The 23,466-nt window shown below is 43.0% G+C and overlaps 1 protein-coding gene across 1 annotated transcript in view; it reads left to right on the plus strand.

Annotated features, from left to right (window-relative positions):
- The window catches only part of GPR158 (G protein-coupled receptor 158), a 443,660-nt gene that overhangs the window by 328,470 nt on the left and 91,724 nt on the right, over window positions 1-23,466 (plus strand). Inside the window, exon 6 of the mRNA XM_044294904.1 lies at window positions 3,509-3,618. Coding sequence (XP_044150839.1) covers window positions 3,509-3,618 — 110 coding nt within the window. The remainder of the gene's footprint in view (window positions 1-3,508; window positions 3,619-23,466) is intronic.

Here is a 23,466-nt window from a genome sequence, read left to right on the forward strand (position 1 = left end):
GGCGCACTGAGGAGGCGAGCCTCCTCATCTCAGAGCGCCTGCGCCGAATGAACAGAGGCGCGCGATTTTTGAAACTTTAGTGGGGTGACAGAAGCCCTTTAAAAAGGAATCTGAGCAGGATCTCTCATCTATTACTTTCATATGCCCAAATATGGCACATTATTAGAAGCTGTCTTATGGTCGGTTTCATTTTTTTGTTGCTGTAAAAAAACAGAACAAAAACCGTGTTGTAAAAATTGCATTCCTTCTTTTACCATGTGACTTTTACAGGCAGAACACATTGGGAGTAATTTTCATGAGGGAAATATCTGAAGTCAGTTTTGCTTAAGTCTGTCAGATGTTGTTTGATACATTTAGCACATCTTTATAAATAAAACTTTTGTCTAGAAATGCCACTCCAGTTTTCCTACACCACCCCTTTACTGGAGTGAGTTGCCGACTTTAAAAAAAAAAAAGTTCCAGTGATAAATCTGGAGTGGAGATAATTACCTTTCCTCTTTAGAAAAATAGAATGAGTGGTGTAAAAATGCCAAAATTCACAAATGTCTGCACAAGGAAGCCCAAATATTAAAAATGCCCTATTTTGCAACTTTTTGAAGTCTGAATTCTGGTGTTTTAGGATATGATAAATTCTCCCCATTCATTCTGCATGTTTTACCTGTAAAAACCACACTTTCAGCAAAAATGCATGTAGCTTTTACAATTTTTTATGACGTCAAAGACTGCAACATGTATACCCAGTTTTAGGTAGACAACACCTATTAGGCATGTACTGATTTTCGAACTGATCACCATGAGGTTTACCCCTATTTCTCCAATAACTCCTTTCCTAAAATAAGAAAAAGTCACCTGTTGAAAGTAGTTAATGTGATCTCCAATTATTTTAATGTGGTTGTACGAAAATTACATGCCCTCATGTTTGATACAAATGAAACACTATTTGTTATGGTTCATATACCAGAGAACAGTGTCAGTGGACTCTAAAAGTCGCAAAACATTTGGCACTGGCTAAATCGAGGCATGGAGTCTAAGGGATACCCTGGTTCTCACTCTTTAATCCTTGTACAGGAGCACCCCAGGTCATAATCTTGAAGTGGCATATAACCCTATAAGTAGGAAGACAGGATGCATCAGTCCTAGGAATAATCCATTACAGTAGTCACAAATAAACTAGAGGTCAAGAAATGAGGTGTCAAGGTAGGTATAGTTTAGGGACTGAGCCAAGGTCAAAATTGAGGAAGCAACAGATCTATCAGCAGACTTAATAGAAGGGCTAGGCAAAGCCAAAGTCAGGAACAGGGTCAAGGTCGAGTCAATTCCAGTATAGTATAATGCACAGTAGCAAACAAGAGCCAGAAAAGGTTTGTATCTTGATTTCCAGGGTATGGTCAAGCAAAAGGGGAAGTACTACACAGAAACCTGGAGAAACATGTGACATAAAGTTTACATCCACTTGGTGGAGTTGGTTATTCTTAGCAGTGTAGAGAAATTTACCTTATTTTCTTGCCTGAAATAAAGATTAGTCAATATTTTCCTGGTTCAGGTTTTGATTAGAGATGGAGAGATAAGGATTAGAGATCACTATGAAATTCAATTTCGAATTACTTTGTCACAAATCGCATTACATTGTCTATAGCGGGCACAATGACGTGGAATGGCGATTGCCCCCCTCCCCCCCGTCATTGAACCCATCAGATGCCGCATTCAACATGGATCTCAGTCACCTTAAGGCCTATTAGTGGTTATTCAGGGGTTAGAAATACATGCTAATCTCATCCATTTGCTCCCGGAGAGGTCATCACGGCCATCTTGAAAAAATGCTCCAAATCTCTCGCATGCTGATGTGGTGATGTCTCAGTGAGTAAATGGAGGAGCTGAGTATGTATTTTTTAGTTTTTTGATGCCATTTCTGAAAAAAATGATTCGTTACTAGTGATGAGCGGCAGGGATCATATTCGAATTCGCGATATTTAGCAAATATTTTGTAGAATATTTGTCGAATATTCGCAAATTCGAATATTCGTTATATTCTACGATTTTTTTACTCGAAAAATCGGCAAGGTAATGATCGTATAATATGCAAATTTTCGTAATGTGAATTTTCGTAATGCGAATATTTATTGCAAATTTTTCAACTTTTAGACAAAGAATATTATAGCACTATATTAGCTAAATTGCTCTATATTCGTTTTTTTTTCGAATATTCGCTCTATAGCTATAACTTAGCTTTTTCGAATATTCGTAATATTCTAAAACAGAAATATATAGCAATATAGCGAATATTCGAAAAAAAACTAATATAGAGCAATTTAGCTAATATAGTGCTATAATCTTCTTTGTCTAATAAGTTGTAAGTTGAAAAATTCGCAAATATACTCCTAAAGTCAAGTATATTGCAGCCTTCTTATTGGCCCACAAGCTAGAGGGAGGGATCATGTGTACTGATAAAAAAAATATAAAAATTTGAATATTCAAAATTACGAATATATATCACTATATTAGAAATATTCGTGAATTTTAGAAGTACATATATTCGCAATAAAAATTCGAAATTCGAATATTCGTGATCAACACTATTCGTTACTACGAAGTGCTAGTAAATTCGGCTTCGCGACTAATCAAATTTTTTCCTGAAGTTCGGATCGAAGTCCACTTTGTTAACTTTGATTTGCTCAACACTAGTTTTGATGATTGACCTGATTCACTAATCATTAAGATGCATTAGCGATTTAAGTCATAAGGTCTTACATTTGTCTTTGGCAAATATATGAAAACGATCAGAGAATTGATTCTCTCCTTGTATCCTATGGACCAGCAATTGTTCAAATCATGTTAATCAGTTAGACTGAGTAGTCAATGAACTCCTTTGTAATCTCAAGCTTTCCTCTCATCCTTTATTTTCTACATGTACGATAATTAAATGTTCACTGTATGTTCTAAACTTGTCTCCCCGTGCTTTTTATTTTTCCTGTATTTGATTGTGTATGTTGGAAACATTTTTCAAATTTACAATTTTCAACCCAATATCTTTCATTCCATTGGAAAAAACAAAGCAGATTGCATATGCATCTTTATGTCTATAGCCAACATCTGTTAGCAAATCTACATTTTCTTAGTATTTGAACACTCAAGCAGGAAAAAAATATATATATTCTTTAATATATTATTAGAAGAATGAACTGGATGCATTTAGTGGTCCAGGGAGAGCGACTTGGACTATTAGCTCCTCGTGATATGGCGATGATAGATGGATGACCTAGCTCTTCTAAATGTATTTTCACCTCATTAGTTTGTAAATTGCCCTTGCTATGTGCAATGGGCTGAGAAGCTATTCTAAATCCATTTGTTTCATGTTTGTTTAAATGAAATAAACTTGAGATTTGTTTTTATTTTTTTACCTGTGCACTATATATTATTCATTTACAACATCTAGAAAAATGTTGAAGCATCTGCAAAGGACTAAATTCAGTCAGGTAATAATGATTGTCAACTCTCTGCTCTTCAACAGGTGATTATTTTATACTTTGATCCAAGCACCTTTCGCTGCATTCTTCTACGATGGGTTCGCCTTTTGGGATTTGCGATTGTCTACGGAACTGTGACATTAAAGTTATACAGGTATCATATTTTCTACTTAATATCCTAAACAATTAATTTATGGTATTTATACAGTATAATATTTCATATTACTAGAATCAGATATGTATAGATTTTACCGTTTCTCCTGTAGCTTTTCCATTTTCTATTCACATGTATCACTTAAATGGAGTCTGTCAAGTCCAAAAGCAGTTTCAAAGTAAGCAGACAACCATGTAGGTTAAGTGCCCTCAAGCATAACAATACATCTCTTGTATAAATCGGGTCCTCTGATGCTTAATAATATTGAGCTTAGTTAGGAAAAAAATCTAAGGATGCTCGCCTGCTGCCATCCTTCACTCACTGCGCCTGCGCCTAATACTAAAATGGACGGCGCGGGATTTGCGGGGCATGGAGGAGACCGAGAATGTCAATCACTTTTACAAGGGCGTGCCAAACAGTGTGAGGAGGGAGCATCTAGGTGCTGCAGCAACGCCCCACTAGCACCTACAGGCTCATTTGCATATTATGAAAGTCATTATTTAGTGCGAACGGCGGCAGGCAGGGAGATATAAGTCATACAGTTATGTTCTGCTGACATTAGCACATCGCTAATGTCAGACAGCTACATAACAATTTTTCTGATGACAGAAACCCTTTAACACTGTAGACACGAATCCCATTTAAAAAAATAATGATTTCCATATTTCAAGTGAAAACTATACAAATATATACTATGAACCGGATGGCATTTCGCTTTAAACATGTATTACTGTTAATACCAGATAGGCTGAACATGGTGTATAGATCAAACATGGCCTCCTGATTATTGCCATAAGGGACAGGAGCCTGAAAACTAGTAGCTGTCATATAATATGTTGGCCAAACAGGGGCTGTTGCTGGTACTATATGAGGTTTGGCTGGTTTGGGGCTTGGCACAATGTCAATTATTGTTATTATGACCTGTATTTTCCTGAAAAAAAAAATCATTTTTATATGAGAATTACATAAAGGGGTCACATGGGGCCAATAGTTGATCACTATATACATATATTACCTAATAAAGTTATACTTACCTTTAACCTTTGCATCCTGGAACTACATATGAAGAGTACCTCGTGGTATAGCAGGTGGCCGGCAGTTGGATCTAACGAACTGTTAAAAAGAAGAGAGAAAAACAGTCATGGGGCATTCCCAGAGTGACACAAGAAGAAGGCCCCCCTAACTCTTAGTTGCAAAGCCACTCATCCAACCCCAACCATTTTCTCGTGCCCTACAGGTCGAAGAACCCTTCTTCTGCCATCTGCTTTTCCACTTTTTTCCACATCATCTTATACCGATGATATTGTCATTGGGAATATCCAGCTCCTCCTCTCTCTGCATGTTGCTGACTTTTCTCAGACATAGAGACTGCAATGGATGATTTGGAAGCAGTAAAGCCAGCAAAAGATGAGGATGGTCATCACTGAGACTAGGTCCCACTAAGGGGTGCATAAAAAAGAATGATTTCCTTATTCTACCACATACTACTTCCATAGTCAAATAAATGTAAATGAAGGGACTGTAGTACCATCAACTTGGCCAGGTGCATGTTCAGCTTCTGCTCTGTTGTCTTTTTTGCAATCACCTCAGTGATTGATTGCTGTCAAAACAAGTAACCATGAGAAGGAGGAGGAGAAGCATCAGGAGCAATAGACAACATTGAAGCCCAAGCAAGGAACAACAGCTTCCTTCAGCTGATGGGCGGAGACTGCTGAAGAAGGGGTGTGGGCTGGTGGCAGATGCAGTGGTTCCTTTGGACCAGGCAACTGTCTGTTGGCCATAGTGTACAGTAACTGTACCAGTAATGTAACAGATTAACTATGAATGTCATAGCAGTTGAGCAAGATGCACGCAGCAATATATAATACCACCGTTTAATACTGAGGCACAGAAATTCTATATATAAAATAAGAGACTAACTGCAAATGTGTCAGCTGTTCAACAAGATGCACACAGCGATATATTAGACAGCCCTTTAATATTGAGGCACTGTAATTGTATATATCAACTGTGGGGGTTTAGCTCTTCTCCGGGGGTCATTCTCACAGGTTACTTCACCAGGCACGTATATAATGTCCAAACATTGCATTTATTGTGCAACATCAGCAACAACAAAATGACAAAATAATAAACACTCGCCCGTCCAGGCTCTAACTAAACACAAAGTTTCCTGACTCACTTAGGTCAGAGTTCACACCTTGTGAACTCGTGCGGCTTTGTCAGCCAAATGTCCCACAGCCTCCTTGCTGTACAGAGTCCAGTACGCCCACTGTCTCCAGTTCAGTATTTCTTGTGGGGGATTGGGGCTCAGTAGTCTGCCTGACTATGGCCCTGCGACCCTCCCAGGTGTCACTGCGTCCCCCAACTCCAGGCTATCGCCCAGCTTTGTGGTCCCTCAGCCTTGCCCAGCTGAGACCACACAGACAGAGCCTCCAGGCCTCTGTCCACAGGTACCACACTCCCCCCTTTCTGACACTCTGGGAGGTGCTTTGTGCTAGGCTGATTACCTCCAGCTTCTCTCACCTGTGGTGGAACAGGGGTGTGGACCGAACTATCCACCCCTTCCTTGCCTCTAACCTGAGTGAGACCTGTCACTGTCTCACACAACTAAAAGATTAACAGGGGTTGTGGCAGCAGGTGAACAAGATGCACATGGCGATCATACTCAACCTGCACTGTCCCTGCAGTATCCCTATGCTCTCCCTACAGTGTCTAAAAACTCTCCCTACGATCTCAAAAACAATGTCCCTGCACTGTCCCTATCCAATATTCTACAATTAAAAGCTTTCTGCAACACTGACCCTAGCGCATAAGCACTTGTCACATCTCTCCCTAAGCTCAGCTCACAGTGAAATGGCAGAGCCCATGCAGAATGAGGCTTTTTATAGGGCTGTGACATCACAGGGAATGGTTATCTGCTGATTGGCTAGCTGCATGGCATTATGGGTGATCCTTCGTTCCCAGGCTTCTTACTTCTACTTTGTAACATGTGCAGCAGCCATTTTAGAAAAAAATCAGATTTGTTACCACAAAGCGCAAGGAAATTTGGCTTTGCAGCGAATCAAATTTTTCCTAAACTTCTAATCTAATTCTGCTTTGGATGTTTCGATTCACTGAACACTAACTTTAAAAAAATGGTTCTATTTATTTTCATGCAAATAAAGTTTTCTGTGCATTGTGTGCGGAGCCGCTCCTTTTTGTGCGCCATCGTTTTACCATAATGTCCCCTAGCACTTCCCACCTCTTGTCTGATTGATAGTCTCACAAGATTTCAGAGCTGGTAGTGATGGCTTCTCCCATGGCACCACACCTGTCCACAGGTTGTGTATGGTATTGCAACTCATTCAAATGAGTTGAGCAGTAATACCATAATCCATAAAAGCTATTTCTGGAAGAAAGCAGCCATGTCTTTTCTAATACTGGACAACCCCTTTAAGCATCTCTAATAAATGTTCACACCAATGGGCAAGATTTGTCAAAAACAGTTAAATTCTCTGTAAAGATGCAGAGATTACATTAAAAAGAGTTCTTGGCCCTGATTTATCATACCCTCACTCCAATATTCTGGCATCAAAAAGTTGCAAAAATAGGGCTTTTGTGACTTTTTGCACTCGATTGCACAAAATTTGAGCTATTGCGCAAAATGTTGTGACTTTTTTGCACTCATGCAAAATTTTGTAACTTTTTTCATGTTTACACCACTCACTCCAGTTTTGAAATGTGGGTTGAAAAGGTTAGATATGTTTAATGAGTTTCATTAAGCCTTTTTTTTTTAAAGACTCGCAAAAAAGTCGCAATCTCATTCCAGGAGGAGGGTGGAGTAGGAAAACTGGAGAAGCTTCTCTAGATAAAAGTGTTAGGTCTAAGAAGAAGACAAATTTATCAAGTAATATGAGACATTTGATAAATGTGGCATAAAGTACTCCAACGCAGACTCAAGCAAAACTGACTTCTAATTTTCCCCTCATTATAAATCCCCCCTTGAGTTATAAATTAACATGATGAACACCTTTTTTATACATTACTCCTGTGCTGAGATATGATTAATCCTTAAATAATACAGCCACTTTCCATCTTTTCATTCTCACCTTCTAACTACAGCCCTAATTTATTTTTCCATCTTATGAAGCCTTTGTTTCCATCTTATGCAGGCATCAGTTGTCATATTTTTAACCCCTTAAAGACCGGGCCTATTTTAATTTTTACATTTTTTTATTTTTCCTCCTCATGTTCCAAAAGCCATAACTTTTTTATTTTTCCGTTCACATAGCTAGAGGTGAAACTCGAAAAATTAGAATATTGTGCAAAAGTTCATTTATTTCAGTAATGCAACTTAAAAGGTGAAACTAATATATGAGACAGACTCATTCCATGCAAAGCGAGATATTACAAGCCTTTATTTATTATAATTTGGATAATTATGGCTTACAGCTTTTGAAAACCCCAAAGTCACAATCTCAAAAAATTAGAATATTACATGAAATCAATAAAAAAAGGATGTTAAATAGAAAAATGTAGGACCTCTGAAAAGTATAATCATGCATATGTACTCAGTACTTGGTTTGGGCCCCTTTTGCATCAATTACTGCCTCAGTGCGGCGTGGCATGGATGCTATCAGCCTGTGGAACTGCTGAGGTGTTATGGAAGACCAGGCTGCTTCAATAGCGGCCTTCAGCTCTTCTGCATTGTTCGGTCTCATGTCTCTCATCTTTCTCTTGGCAATGCCCCGTAGATTCTCTATTGGGTTCAGGTCAGGAGAGTTTGCTGGCCAATCAAGCACAGTAATCCCATGGTCACTGAACCAGGTTTTGGTACTTTTGGCAGTATGGGGAGGTGCCAAGTCCTGCTGGAAAATAAAGTCACCATCTCCATAAAGCTCATCTGTGGAAGGAAGCATAAAGTGCTCCAAGATCTCCTGGTAGACGGCTGCGTTGACTTTGGACTTAATGAACTATAGTGGACCAACACCAGCAGATGACATGGCTCCCAAAAACCAACACAGACTGTGGAAGCTTCACACTGGACTTCAAGAATCCTGCATTGTGTGCCTCTCCATTCTTCCTCCAGACTCTGGGTCCTTGGTTTCCAAATGAGATGCAAAAGTTGCTCTCTTTTAGAAAAGAGGACTTTGGACCACTGAGCAACAGACCAGTTTTTTTTTTTCTTTAGCCCAGATAAGTTGTTTTTTTGTTCAGGAGAGGCTTGACAAGAGGAATACGACATTTGAAGCCCTTATCTATCTGTGTGTGGTGGCTCTTGATGCACTAACTCCAGCCTCAGTCCACTCCTTGTGAATGTCCCCAACACTTTTGAATGGCCTTTTCCTGACAATCCTCTCCAGGCTGCGGTCATCCCTGCTGCCTGTGCAGTTTTTTCTTCCACACTTGTCCCTTCCACATAACTTTCTATTAATGTGCTTTGATACCGCACTTTGGAAACATCCAACTTCTTTTGCAAATACATTTGAGGCTTTCCCTCCTTATGGAGGGTGTCAGTGATGGTTTTCTGCACAACTGTCAGGTCAGAAGTTTTTGTCATGATTGTGATTCCTACTGAACCAGACTGAAAGACAATTTAGGGTCCATTCACACGTCCGCAATTCTGTTCTGCATTTTGCGGAACGGAATTGCGGACCCATTCATTTCTATGGGGCCGCATGATGCGCTGCCCGGATCCTGAATTGCGGATTCACACTTCCGGGTCCGCAATTCCGTTCCTATTTTTGTCCGCAAGAATAGGCATTTTCTATTAAGTGCCGGCAATTTGCGGTCCGCAAAATGCGGAACGCACATTGCCGGTGTCTGGGTTTTACGGATCCGCAAAACACTTACGGACTTGTGAATGGACCCTAAAGGCTCAGGAACCCTTTGCTCAGGGGGTATGGACTATTTAGCTGACTAGGCTGTGACACTGAGCCTAGAATATTGAACCTTTTCACAATATTCAAATTTTCTGAGATTGTGACTTTGGGGTTTCATAAACTGTAAGCCATAATCATCCAAATTATGAAATATCTCGCTTTGCATGTAATGAGTCTATCTCAAATATTAGTTTTATGTTTTAAGTTGCATTACTGAAATAAATAAACTTTTGCACAATATTCAAATTTTTTGAGTTTCACCTGTATATGAGGGCTTATTTTTGGCGGGACAAGATGCATTTGTTAATGCCACCATTTAATTTACCATGTCTTGTATTAGAAAACGGGAAAAAAATTCTTTGTGTGGCAAAATTGAAAAAAAAAACTGATTTCCACCAAGGTTTTTGGTGTTTTGACATCACAGCGTTCACTATGCACTAAAAATGACCAGACATTCTTATTCTGTGGCTCAATACGAATGCGACAATACCAAACTTGTACACCTTTTTTTCTATTATTATTGTTTTACTACTTTAAAAAAATAAAAACCTTTAGAAAAAGCAACATTTTCTTTGCATTGCTATATTATGACAGCCATAACTTTTTTATATTTTGGTCTAGAGAGCTGTATAAGGGCTTGTTTTTTGCATAACGAACTGTAGTTTTTATTGATACAATTTTTTTACCATATACAACGTTTCGATCACCGTTATTCTTTTTTTAGGGGGGACAAAATGATAAAAAATGGCAAATTGAGTGTTTTTCATTTTTATTTCTGTTACGGCATTCACCGCACAAGATGTTTTTTATATTTTAATAGTTTAGACAATTTCAGACGCGGCGATACCCAATATGTTTATTTTTTTTATGTTTATGTATTTTTATATGTAAAATTAGGAAAGGGGGGTGATTCAAACTTTTAATATATTGGTGTTTTTTTACATTTTTTAAACACTTTTTTTTCACTTTTTTTTAATAACTATTAGACCCCATAGGGGCCTTGTACATGGGATCTTTTGATCCCCTCTCCTTTTCACACTAAGGCCACCTGCATACGAACATGTGCGCCCCGTGGCCAAACGGTGGCATGCAAATTACGGGCCACAATGCACGAACACCGATCATGGGGCAGCTGCAGCGGATCGCGGACCCATTCACTTTAATGGGTCTGCCATCCGCCCATTCCGTTGGGTTCCATTCCGTGCTTCCGTTCCGCACCATTCCGCATCTCAGGATTTGCGGACCCATTCAAACCAATGGGTCCGCATCCGTGATGCGGAATGCACACGGAAAGGTGCCCGTGTATTGCGGATCTGCATATGCAGTCCGCAATACGGCAATAGGACACCTACGGTCGTGTGCAATAGGCCTACTAGAGATCTATTAGGATAAATAGGATTTTTACTGCCTCCATTCTGAGCTGTGCCTCATGCATAGCTCAGCATGGAGAATGGAATAGCAGGCCTGGATCGCTTCACTCTACGCTGATCGCGGCACCTGAGGGGTTAAATGACGAGGGGGAGGCGCAATCGCACTGCAGAGGCCCGCTCCATACACCCGCGGGCGCATAACGTGTATATATACGGCGTTATGGGTTAAAGGGAACCTGTCACCGGGATTTTGGCCATAGAGCTGGGGACATGGGCTGCTAGATGGCCACTAGCACATCCGCAATACCCAGTCCCCATAGCTCTCTGTGCTTTTATTGTGTTAAAAAACAGTTTTGATATGCAAATGAACCTGATATGTGTCCTGTATCCGGAGATGAGTCCAGCGGAAAGGAGCCCAGCACCGCCCCGCGTCCTCCGAATCTCCTCCTTGCTGGCTGACGTCACAGAGCTGGAGCGCCGAAATCTCGCGATGCGCGAGCTAGTGCATGCGTAGTTCGTTCCCTGTGCTGATGCCAGCACAGGGAATGAACATGATGCCGACACTGCGCATGCGCTAGCTCGCGCATCGCGAGATTTCGGCGCTCCAGCTCTGTGACGTCAGCCAGCAAGGAGGAGATTCGGAGGACGCGGGGCGGTGCTGGGCTCCTTTCCGCTGGACTCATCTCCGGATACAGGACACATATGAGGTTCATTTGCATATGGATCAAAACGTTTTTTTTACACAATAAAAGCACAGAGAGCTATGGGACCTGGGTACTGCAGATGTGCTAGCGGACATCTAGCAGCCCATGTCCCCAGCTCTATGGCCAAAATCCCGGTGACAGGTTCCCTTTAAGGAGTTATTTACTTTTGGTGTTCACTGTGCAGTATGTTTGACCAAATAACTGAGGTGTGAACTTTGCCTGTTATTTCCATCAGTTATTTTCTTTCCGTGTCCGTTACGTTTTTTTTTGCAGACCCACTTCAATGGGTCCACAAAAAAAATACCGAAGTTACTCCATGTCTATTCCGTTTACGTATGTCTGTATTTCCGTTCCGCAAAAAAATAGAACATGTCCTATTATTGTCCGCATTACGGACAAGGATTGTACTGTTGTATGAAGGGTCAGCTGTTCCGTTCCGCAAAATACGGAATGCACACGGATGTCATCCGTATTTTTTTGTGGATCAGTTTTTTGCGCGCTTATTGTGCCCTTATTGTGCACCAAAACCAGTAGTGAAGCCTACACAGAGATCATGTCTAATGTAAAGATCTGCACCTATACTGTGTTTTTGACCCGCACCTGGTTTTGGCTCACAATCATAACTGACCAAATAACTGATGTGTGAACTCAGCCTTAGGCCTCATGCACACGACAGTTTTTTTTCACGGTCCGCAAAAACGGGGTCCGTGGGTCCGTGATCCGTGACCGTTTTTTCGTCCGTGGGTCTTCCTTGATTTTTGGAGGATCCACGGACATGAAAAAAATGTCGTTTTGGTGTCCGCCTGGCCGTGCGGAGCCAAACGGATCCGTCCTGAATTACAATGCAAGTCAATGGGGACGGATCCGTTGATGTTGACACAATATGGTGCCATTTCAAACGGATCCGTCCCCATTGACTTTCAATGTAAAGTCTGGAGTTCTTTTATACCATCGGATTGGAGTTTTCTACAATCCGATGGTATATTTTAACTTGAAGCTTCCCCATCACCATGGGAACGCCTCTATGTTAGAATATACTGTCGGATATGAGCTACTTCGTGAAACTCAGATCCGACAGTATATTCTAACACAGAGGCGTTCCCATGGTGATGGGGACGCTTCTAGTTAGAATACACTACAAACTTTGTACAAGACTGCCCCCTGCTGCCTGGCAGCACCCGATCTCTTACAGGGGGATATGATAGCGCAATTAACCCCTTCAGGTGCGGCACCTAAAGGGGTTAATTGTACTATCATATTCCCCTGTAAGAGATCAGGGCTGCCAGGCAGCAGGGGGCAGACCACCCCCCCCTCCCCAGTTTGAATATCGTTGGTGGCACAGTGTGCGCCCACCATCGGCCCCCCCCTCCCTCTATAGCAGTAACAACATTGGTGGCAGTGTGCGGCCTCCCGTTTCCCCCCCCCATCATTGGTGGCAGCGGAGTTCCGATCGGAGTCCCAGTTTAATCGCTGGGGCTCCGATCGGTAACCATGGCAATCAGGACGCTACTGCAGTCCTGGTTACCATGGTTACTTAGCAATAGTACAATAGTAGAAGACTCATAGTTACCTGCTTGCTGCTGCGATGTCTGTGTCCGGCCGGGAGCTCCACCTACTGGTAAGTGAAAGGTCTGTGCGGCACATTGCTAAAGAACTGTCACTTACCCGTAGGAGGAGCTCCCGGCCGTTCACAGACATCGCAGCAGCAAGCAGGTAAGTATGAATCTTCTACTGTTGTACTATTGCTAAGTAACCATGGCAACCAGGGCTGCAGTAGCTTCCTGGTTGCCATGGTTACCGATCGGAGCCCCAGCGATTAAACTGGGACTCCGATCGGAACTCCGCTGCCACCAATGATGGGGGGGGGAATGGGAGGCCGCACACTGCCACCAATGTTGTTACTGCTATAGAGGGAGGGGGGGCCGATGGTGGGCGCACACTGTGCCACCAACGATTTATTACAATAGAGGGAGGGAGGGGGGGCCGATGGTGGGCGCACACTGTGCCACCAACGATTTATTACAATAGAGGGAGGGAGGGGGGGGGCGATGGTGGGCGCACACTGTGCCACCAACGATTTCTAACATTAGAGGGAGGAAGGGGGTCTGCCCGATGGGGGGTGCACACTGTGCCACCAACGGTTTCTAACATTAGAGGGAGGAAGGGGGGGCCCGATGGGGGGTGCACACTGTGCCACCAACGATATTCAAACTGGGGAGGGGGGGGGTCTGCCCCCTGCTGCCTGGCAGCCCTGATCTCTTACAGGGGGATATGATAGTACAATTAACCCATTCAGGTGCCGCACCTGAAGGGGTTAATTGTGCTATCATATCCCCCTGTAAGAGATCGGGTGCTGCCAGGCAGCAGGGGGCAGTCTTGTACAAAGTTTGTAGTGTATTCTAACTAGAAGCGTCCCCATCACCATGGGAACGCTTCTGTGTTAGAATATACTGTCGGATATGAGTTTTCACGAAGTGAAAACTTAGATCAGAAAAAGCTTTTATGCAGACGGATCTTCGGATCCGTCTGTATGAAAGCAACCTACGGCCACGGATCACGGACACAGATGCCAATCTTGTGTGCATCCGTGTTCTTTCACGGACCCATTGACTTGAATGGGTCCGTGAACCGTTGTCCGTCAAAAAAATAGGACAGGTCATATTTTTTTGACGGACAGGATACACGGATCACGGCCTCGGCTGCAAAACGGTGCATTTTCCGATTTTTCCATGGACCCATTGAAAGTCAATGGGTCCGCGAAAAAAAACGGAAAACGGCACAACGGCCACGGATGCACACAACGGTCGTGTGCATGAGGCCTTAGGCCTCTTGCATGCAGCGGTTTTATCTCCATCCTGAAAAGTTAAAAAGACTGAACTGAAGACATCCCCATGCATCCTGAACGGATTGCTCTCCATTCAGAATGCATGGGGATATACCTGATCAGTTCTTTTCCGGTATAGAGCCCTTAGGACGGAACTCAATGCCGGAAAAGAAAAATGCTAGTGTTAATGTACCCTTACTTTTACACGTGCCCCAAGGGGACTTGAACATGCGATCATCAGGTTGCTTCTCTCATAGATTGCAATGAATTCTCATTGCAGTGTATGGGAGTTGTGCTGTGTTCCTATGGAGCCGAACCACAGACAGGGTCTGCATAAGAGCATAGCTGTAGCAGGCTCAGATCCTTAAGAGGGGTGTTGACGCTGCCACAGGGACTGAACGGCTCCCCTGATCACGGGTGCCATATTTAAAGTGTAGACATCTGCCATACATGTCCTCAAGGGGTTCATAGTTCAGACATTTAAAGACATAGCAATACCAATTATGTTCATTTTATATTTAGATATTTTTACATGATAAAGGAATGGGGGGTTCAAACGTTTAATATTTGGGTTTTATTTTTACATTTTTAAAAATGTATTTTTTAAACTTTATTTTGTAGGGAACTTGAACTTGCAACTGGCTGATTAATGGTTCGATAGTATGAAAGTACTGCAGTGTACTGTGCTTTTACCATTATCCTGTTACAACCTACATCTGGCAGGGTGTAATATGAGTTATACATCTCTAACTACCATGAAAACCAATTTGCACCCCTGAAATTTTGTCATATGGGAGCAGCAAAAGGAGGTCAGATGAAGCCACCTCACTCTGTCTCACTGCTCAGATGTCACAGATTCTATTTATCACGGGTGATGTTAGGGAGGCCGGTCACCGTCGCGGCCTGCTATTGGCTGCTGGATGTTTTGATTGGGGGAGATGCAGCAGCAACCGGAGGGAGGCGGGTGCCAGGGACCGGATAATTATCATCTATAGGTTGGGGCCCAGGCATTGGGGGGGGGGAGTATTTCTAGTATTGGATAACCCCTTTAAGGGTGCACAACAGGTGTAGTGTCATCTCTTTCCTTTAATTTTGTCAGTTATGTACGCACATTTGGTCACAACAATGTTTTTGTAATGCGCAGAAAGGACATGATATAATCAAAAATGTTAATTTATCCATATTTTGTCTCCTAAGTCTCCTGTAATATCTATAAAGGGTATGTTCTATCATTCCGAGGAGCAAGCTTTGGCAGTCATGTTTTCCTCCTGCTATCATTCTATGATTTTTTCATGTAATTAGTGTAGTGCTTCCTCACTCCTTTCCTCTTGGCTGTCCTATTTGGCAGCAAAGTTGTCATCTGCTCTATGACAGACTCAACAAACCTCAAGGGTTTACAGTCTGTTCTCAGGTCAATGCATGTTTCTTTACGTAATATTTTCCATAATACTGTACTTGCTTTTTCTGCTCTAGTTAGACCCCAAATCTGATTTTTTACTATGTCTTTATAGTATCAAAACTCTATTTTGCAAGTACATAGTTAGAGATGAGCGAAGTTTTCAAAAATTAGATTTGCCAGCTTCGCCGAACTTCGTCAAGAAATTCTATTTGTTACTAATTACTTTGTCACAAATCACTTTTCATTGTATGGAGCGGGCGCAATGATGGTGGCCGTTACTGATGATGTCACCATGCACAGCGAGCGTGATCACGTGGTGATGTCTTCACGCTCGCCGCAGGTCCTTTGGAAGGTTTTCTTCAATCAAGATGGGAGCGGATGGCCTTGCAACAAGGAGGAATTTTTCATGAGGGTAGCTTTTGAAGTCAGTTTTTGCTTGATTTTGTGTTCATGTACTTTGCATAAAATTTATCAAATCCCACACCTGGCTTTATAAATTTGGCACCTCTTTAGCTCCCCCTAGTGGTTTCTGCAGGCAATCAAAATTTTAAAAATAACTTAGGATTTAACTGATACTCTGACAACTATAAAGATATATGAAAAAGAATAGTCATCACAATGTTGACCCTAAAAATAACATGGTGTTAAAAGGTGAACATTCACTTTAAATATTTAAGGATATGTCTGGTATCTGGGACCCCCATGTGTGCTTTAGATTCATGCTGCATTTACAATGCTCAATTGTCAGGCACATTATTGAGAACACAGGTTCCCAATAATCTGCCCATGTAAAGGTGTCGCAGATCAACCTATCAACAAGCAAAATGCTCGTTCATCAGATGAAAGAATTTTTGAAGTGGACACCACAATCATCGTTTGTGGGCAGCTATCATGCTGTGTAAACAGTGATCTGCTGTCTAGAAACAATTATTTTGTATGAGGGCAAGTGACAGCAGCAGCCATCGCTCATCCTCATACGGTAGAGGTGATCACTGCACGTCATTGCAGCGCTTCACCTCCACTAACGAGCAGACCATTATCAGAAAGGAATGCTTCCTTCCCTATAACTGTCTGCTATTTGGCACAGTGCAAATGTGCCTTCAGGGTATGGCCACACATTCAGATTTCCTGATGCAGTTTTGGAAGCCAAATCCAGGAGTGAATTCAAAAGAGAGAAGTTGTCTTTTATGCTTTCCATCCTTTTCTGACCCACTGTTCCCGGCTTCCAAAACTGCAACAGGAAACCTGACCATGTGGCTGTCTGCGCACTATTAAGATCAGTGTCACGATGCATTCATTCTCCACATCAGTCAAGGTTAAAGAGACCCTTAAAGAGGTTGTCTCACTTCAGCAAATAGCATTTATCATGTAGAGGAAGTTAACCCATTCAAGACCAAGCCATTTTTTCACCTTCATGTCCACGTCTAATTTTGCAAATCTGACAAGGGTCACTTTATGTGCTATTAACTTTGCAATGCTTTTATTTATCCCTGCCATTCTGAGATTGTTTTCTTGTGACACATTGTACCTCATGATAGTCATAAATTTGAGTCAATATATTTCACCTTTATTTATGAAAAAAATCCAAACCTGACAAAAATGTTGAAAAATTAGCAATCTTCAAAGTTTAAATTTCTCTGCTTTTAAAACAGAAAGTGATACCTCATAAAATATTTAGTACCTAACATTCCCCTATGTCTACTTTATGTTGGCATCATTTTTTAAATGTCATTTTAATTTTTTATGACGTTAGAAGGCTTAGAATTTTAGAAGCAATTATTAAAATGTCTAAGAAAACTTCCCAAACCTACTTTTTAAGGACCAGTTCAGGTCTGAAGTCACTTTGTGGGGCTTACATAGTGGAAATCCCCCATAAATGACCTCATTGCAGAAACTACACCCCTCAAGTTACTGAAAACTCATTTTACAAACTTTGTTAACCCTTTAGGTGTTCCACAATAATTAAAGGAAAATGGAGATGACATTTATAAATTTCACTTTTTTGGCAGATTTTCCATTTTAATAATTTTTTTTCTTTAACACATCGAGGCTTAACAGCCAAACAAAACGTAATATTTATTACCCCGATTCTGCGGTTTACAGAAACACCCCACATGTGGTCATAAACTGATGTAAGGGCACACGGCAGGGCCATATGGTTTTTGGAAGGCAGATTTTACTGGACTGGTTTTTAGATGCCATGTCCCATTTGAAGCCCCCCTGATGCACCCTTATAGTAGAAACTCCCAAAAAGTGACCCCATTTTGTAAACTAGGTAATAAGGTGCCAGTTTTATTGGTACCATTATGGGGTAGATATGATTTTTAATTGCTCTATATTACGTTTTTTGTGAGGCAAGGTAACAAAAAATGGCTGTTTTGGCACCATTTAAATTTTTTATTTTTTACAAGATTCACCTGACAGGGTAGATCATGTGCTATTTTTATAGAGCAGTTTGTTATGGATGCAATGATATAAAATATGTCAACTTTGTTTGTTTCCATTTTACATAATAAAGCATTTTTTATTGGTAACATTTTTGGGTACATATGATTTTTTTTTTATCATTCATTATTACACTTTATGGGGCAAGGTGACCAAAAAATGGTTGTTTGGAAGTTTTTATTTATTTGCTTTTACAGCGTTTACCTGAGGGGTTACTGTACATGGGGCACAAATGGGGGCAGACTACATGGATGGGGGCAGGAGGGGACAGATGCCGGCAGGGACAGCGCCTGGCCGGCAAAGAGGCAAGGCTCAGGAGGAGGGGGGGTTGAAGGCAGGGCGCACCGAGGTAGGGGGCACAGATCGATGCAGGGAGCACAGATGGGGTGCACGGAGGACACACACCCTGATTTCAGGCTCCCTTCTGCAGAGTTCAGATCAGAGCCTGGAACATGCCGCGATTTGATTGGTTAGTCTGCACAGACTAATCAATCGGATCGATCGCCAGCAAGGGACAACTCTGATTGGTCCCTTGCCGGCACCACTGCACTCTGCACTGTCCGTGACAGCAGCAGTGCAGGGGCAGGAGCTTTAATCCAAGCGTTTTGCAGCACTTGGATTAAAGAGCTGTCATGAAGTTTATACACGTGCTATCTGCACGGGGTATCTGCAAATAGCACGTATATAGTCGTATGGCAGTCGGTAAGGGGTTAATACAAGCCACTTACTAATATATTGCTATTATCCATATTGCTTCCTTTGCAGGCTGGATTCATTTTTGCAAGCAAGTAGATGGGATCCACAGCACTCGTCAGTTAAAAATAATCTTAGAGTTTATTCAGACAACAAACATGGCAATGTTTCGATGTGAAGTCTTTGTCAAGCAGTGAAATGTGTAACAAAATACCCCTTAAGTAGCCCTCAATATGGGTGGGGGGGGGGGGGGGAAGGAAAAGAACCTCCTTTGTGGGTGTATTTAACCAAGAATCCGTAATTGCGACAGTGTGTATTATAAATGTATATTTAAGACACATATAACTTACATAACAGTGTGTCTTACATAACAGTGGGTTCCACGTGGTTCACAGTAACTTCCGATATCAGCACAAGATGTGCTGGTGTCCAGTAGCAGGGACTACTCAGACGAGCGCACGTACTCGTGCAAGAATGAGGGCGCGATATGTATTAACTAGAGAGGAGCGAATTTTTAAAAAATTCGGATCCCGTCAGTTCGCCTAATTTTCCGAAAACATTTGATTCGATCCGAATTAATTCATGGCGAATCTCGTTAAAAAACATCTATTTCCTGGTTGCAGAGAGCCGGTATAGTGGTGTAGAATACTGCCTTGCAGCAACACCCAAAATGTGTCTGCTGCGGTAGTAAAACAATACTGTGAGTCAGTATGACATGCAGATGACAGGTGTCGCTCTTAGAATCACTGCACAATTCACTTCTTTGGACAGTTACGGGGCCAAAACTGACCAAATAACTTGTAAGTGTGAACTCAACCTTACAAGTCGATGTTAGCGTCAGGTATAAAAAACCGTGCAGAGGCCCAAGATCCTACTATAGCGTGAAAGAAGAGCCCCCACTGACAGAGTGGAGAGGGTGTCAGCAGTAAGTTTGTGTTGACGTCACTGATTATTTTGCCCTTCCTCTGATCTGTCAGAACAATAACCCCCCAAAAAACGGATCCTGTCTAAGCATCCGCCTTCACTCGGTCAGCATTTGGTCAGTAATCCATCAGTATTGCTAATGCAAAAAAAAACAAGAGTGGAACTATAACAGATGACACATGAATGGAATATTAGCATGTCTTCTGTGTTTTGTACCTACTCCTGCTTTTGGCTACCAAATCATAAGCCAATTCAGAAGGGACCATACAGGCCTTACAGCTGCTACACAGACAGGATCCATTGTGTGTCTCATTTTTCCTTCCTTCTGACAGATCAGAAGAAGAATCAAATAAATGATGATGCCAACCAGGCCAAAAATGCAAAATAGTGGCCCAGTCATGAAGTGGGGAGGGTGGGAACAGCATGAGAAGTCCACAGAGTGGCACAATGACATAGCTTGGAGGTGGCAGCAGCATCGGGAGACCACAGAGTAGCAAGGTGACAGTGTTGAGGTAGCAGCAGCATCAGGAGACCACAGAGTGGTATGGTGACATAGTGTGAAGGTTTTTTCTATTTTCCACCACCATCGATCAATTGTGGTTTTATGTATATTTTATTTATTGTACTAATAAAGATTGATTAATAAATGTGTATAGGACTCTGGCTGCTATTTTTTGGTGTAATATATTTTGGGCATAGGCTGGAGCAAGGGTGTTTTCTCCTTCAAGCCCACATTTAAGATAGGTGTCAATATTGTGGAGCAGCATTAGAAGACCACAGAGTGGCAAGGTGACATAGTGTGGAAGTGGCAGCAGTATCAGGAGACGACAGAGTGAACTGGTGACCGAGTGGGGAAGTGGGTGGCACTAACCATACCCGCTGATGATGCTGGGTGCAAGAAGGAGCACTTGGCATCAGATGTGTGGCATCAGAATAGTAGCTGAGGCAGGTAGCCAGAAGAAACCGGTCTCTTTTGTCAAGGTTTGGATGAGGCAGCATGGATGATCTAATCTGATGCATCAGGCATTGGTGGGTGGAAATCCTGGCTGATCCTCGCCTGATTCATCTTGACAAAGGTCAGTCTCTCCACGTCTTGGGTGGTCAGGCGAGTTATCTTTGGAGTAAATATGGCCCCCGCCACACTAAACACGCACTCTGATACCAAACTACCTGACGGGCAGGACAGCTTTTCCGGGGCAAACTCTGCCAGTTGCGGCCACAAATCCAGTTTGGCTGCCCAGTAGTCCAGCGTATCTTCAATGACGGCTGGCAGGGTACACTCCAAGTATGCCACCACCTGCTGGTTCAGGTTCTGCTCTATGTCTAGCTGCTGGTGAGTAGTTTCTTCACTATGCGGGTGAAGAAAGCTGCTTATTAACGACTTTAGACTCAGGCTGCTGCTGATGGAGCTGGTACTTCCCCCTACAGCCATGGCACTGGAACATGAGCACAGAGGGCCCCCCGGTCAGAACTGCTCAAGAATGGACAAGGGCGCAGATAGGCAGCGGCCAACTGACTACATAGGATGTCTCTATAGTAGTTCAGTTTTTCCTCCCTCTCAGCGGGTGTAAATAAGGCCAAAGTTTATCCCTTCGCCGAATGGTAACAATTCGGCTGTCACTACGCAAGCAACTGAGCATGCATCGGGCCATTTGCGCAAGTGACTCAGAGGGACTCCCTGCCTCCATCTCCACTGCATACTGCCATGCTATGTCTGTCATCTGCCTCGTCTTCCTTATCTCACTCTTGCTCTTCCAGCTGCTCCTGCATCTCCTTTCCTATCACCTGTGTAGAAAAACCACCCATTTCGCTACACATTGCTTGTGCTACAATGTCCCCCTTCTCCTGTTCAGCCGCCACAGGACTTATGTGGCTGTGAGATGTAGGTGCCACATCTTCAGTCCTCTGACCAGCCAGATTTACCAGCATCTTTTCCAGGAAATGAATCAGTGGAATGACGTTGTTCATCCCATAGTCCTGGCGACTGACAAATAAAGTGGCCTCCTCAAAGGGCACAAGCAAACGGCAGGTGTCACGCATGAGCTGCCACTGGCTAACATTGAAGTTACACAGGGGAGTACCACTGTCCGCCTGTATTATCAAGAAATCATTTATGGCCTTTCTCTGTTCGTACAGTTGGTACAACATATGGAGGGTGGAATTCCAATGGGTGCCACTGCAGCTTAAGGAGGGTGTGCTTGGCGGTGTACAAGTGGCTGAAGTGCATGCAAAGTTTCCTAGCCATTTTAGATGGTTGGAAGACTTCAGGAAACGCTTGACAACCAAATTGAACACGTGCACCATGCAGGGTGCATGGCTCAGTCCTCCTTGATGCAGTGCAGACACCATGTTCTTCCCGTTGTCGGTCACCATGGTTCCGATTTTGAGTTGTCGCGGAGAAAGCCAGGATTTGATTTTTTTGATAAAGGACGCAGAGCAGTTCCTCCCCTGGAAAACTAGGTGCAGAACAGCGTGACACCATCGTGCCCTGCACATGTGGTATGCTGGTGGGGCACTGTGAATTGTCCCTGCAGTGGAGGCTGAGGACACGGTGGAGGATGAGGAGGGAGAGGCAGGCATTGTCGCAGGAGAACAGCGCGAGAACGTGAAGGCGGAAGCGGCATCACCTGGCCAAGTTGCTGGTTTGACTGGGCAGGAACCACATTTATCCTTGACCGTAGTTACAGCTCCACACGTCGGCGCTACCGTGCACTTTGGCAGACACTGACAGGCTCAAGGACTGGCCCACCTTCTGTTCTACATATGTGTGCAGGGCCGGTACTGCCTTTTTGGCAAATAAATTATGGCTTGGGACTCTCCACCTCGGCCATCAGCCATCAGTTCTCTGAAAGGTGCAGAGATCACCACTTGGAAAGGGAGGGACTGCAGTACCGGCAACTTGACCAGGAGCACGTTCAGCTTCTGTGCAGTTGGATGAGTCCGCGCATACTGTTGTCTCTTGGCAATCGCTTCGGCGATCAATTGCTGATGAAAGGACTGTCTAGGGGGAGGGGGAGCAGGAGCATCAGGACTAGCAGATGATTGGAAGGACACACGGCTTCCCTTCGGCTGAGGTGGTGGAGCCTTAACTGTCTGAAATCGGGTGATGCAGCGATTGCTGCAGCAGGCTGGACCACCACATTGGAGCCACGGTTCTCCCAGGCCACTTTATGGTGACTCTGCATATGTTGACGCAGGGCCATTGTGCCAACATTGCTACCCTGGCCACGCTTCACCTTCTGCCCACAGAATCGACAAATGACCATGTTCACCTCCCCAGCGGCCTAACAAAAAACTGCCATACCGCCAAGTAGGTGATTTCACCCCCAACACTCCGCACTGACTAACTGCTACCGCCACTGCCTCCGTGAACCCCTGCACCACTATTTTCCGGCCTGGTAGACTCCTGCGAAGCTCCAAAGCAATAAATAGGGGGAATAATTGAGGGATTTGAAAGAAAGATTGACCAGACCTTGTAGGTAGTTGAACAGCAGCTTTACTTTGCATAAACATTCTCCAAAACAGTTTACAGGCTTTAGCATTAAACTGGCAGGCAAACTCCACTCTGCTATATCTTTCTCTCTGACTCTGTTGTACTGACAGGCTTGCTGTATAACTTAGCTTCTTC

This window comes from Bufo gargarizans, chromosome 5 (assembly GCF_014858855.1).
Source record: "Bufo gargarizans isolate SCDJY-AF-19 chromosome 5, ASM1485885v1, whole genome shotgun sequence".
NCBI classification, from domain to species: domain Eukaryota; kingdom Metazoa; phylum Chordata; class Amphibia; order Anura; family Bufonidae; genus Bufo; species Bufo gargarizans.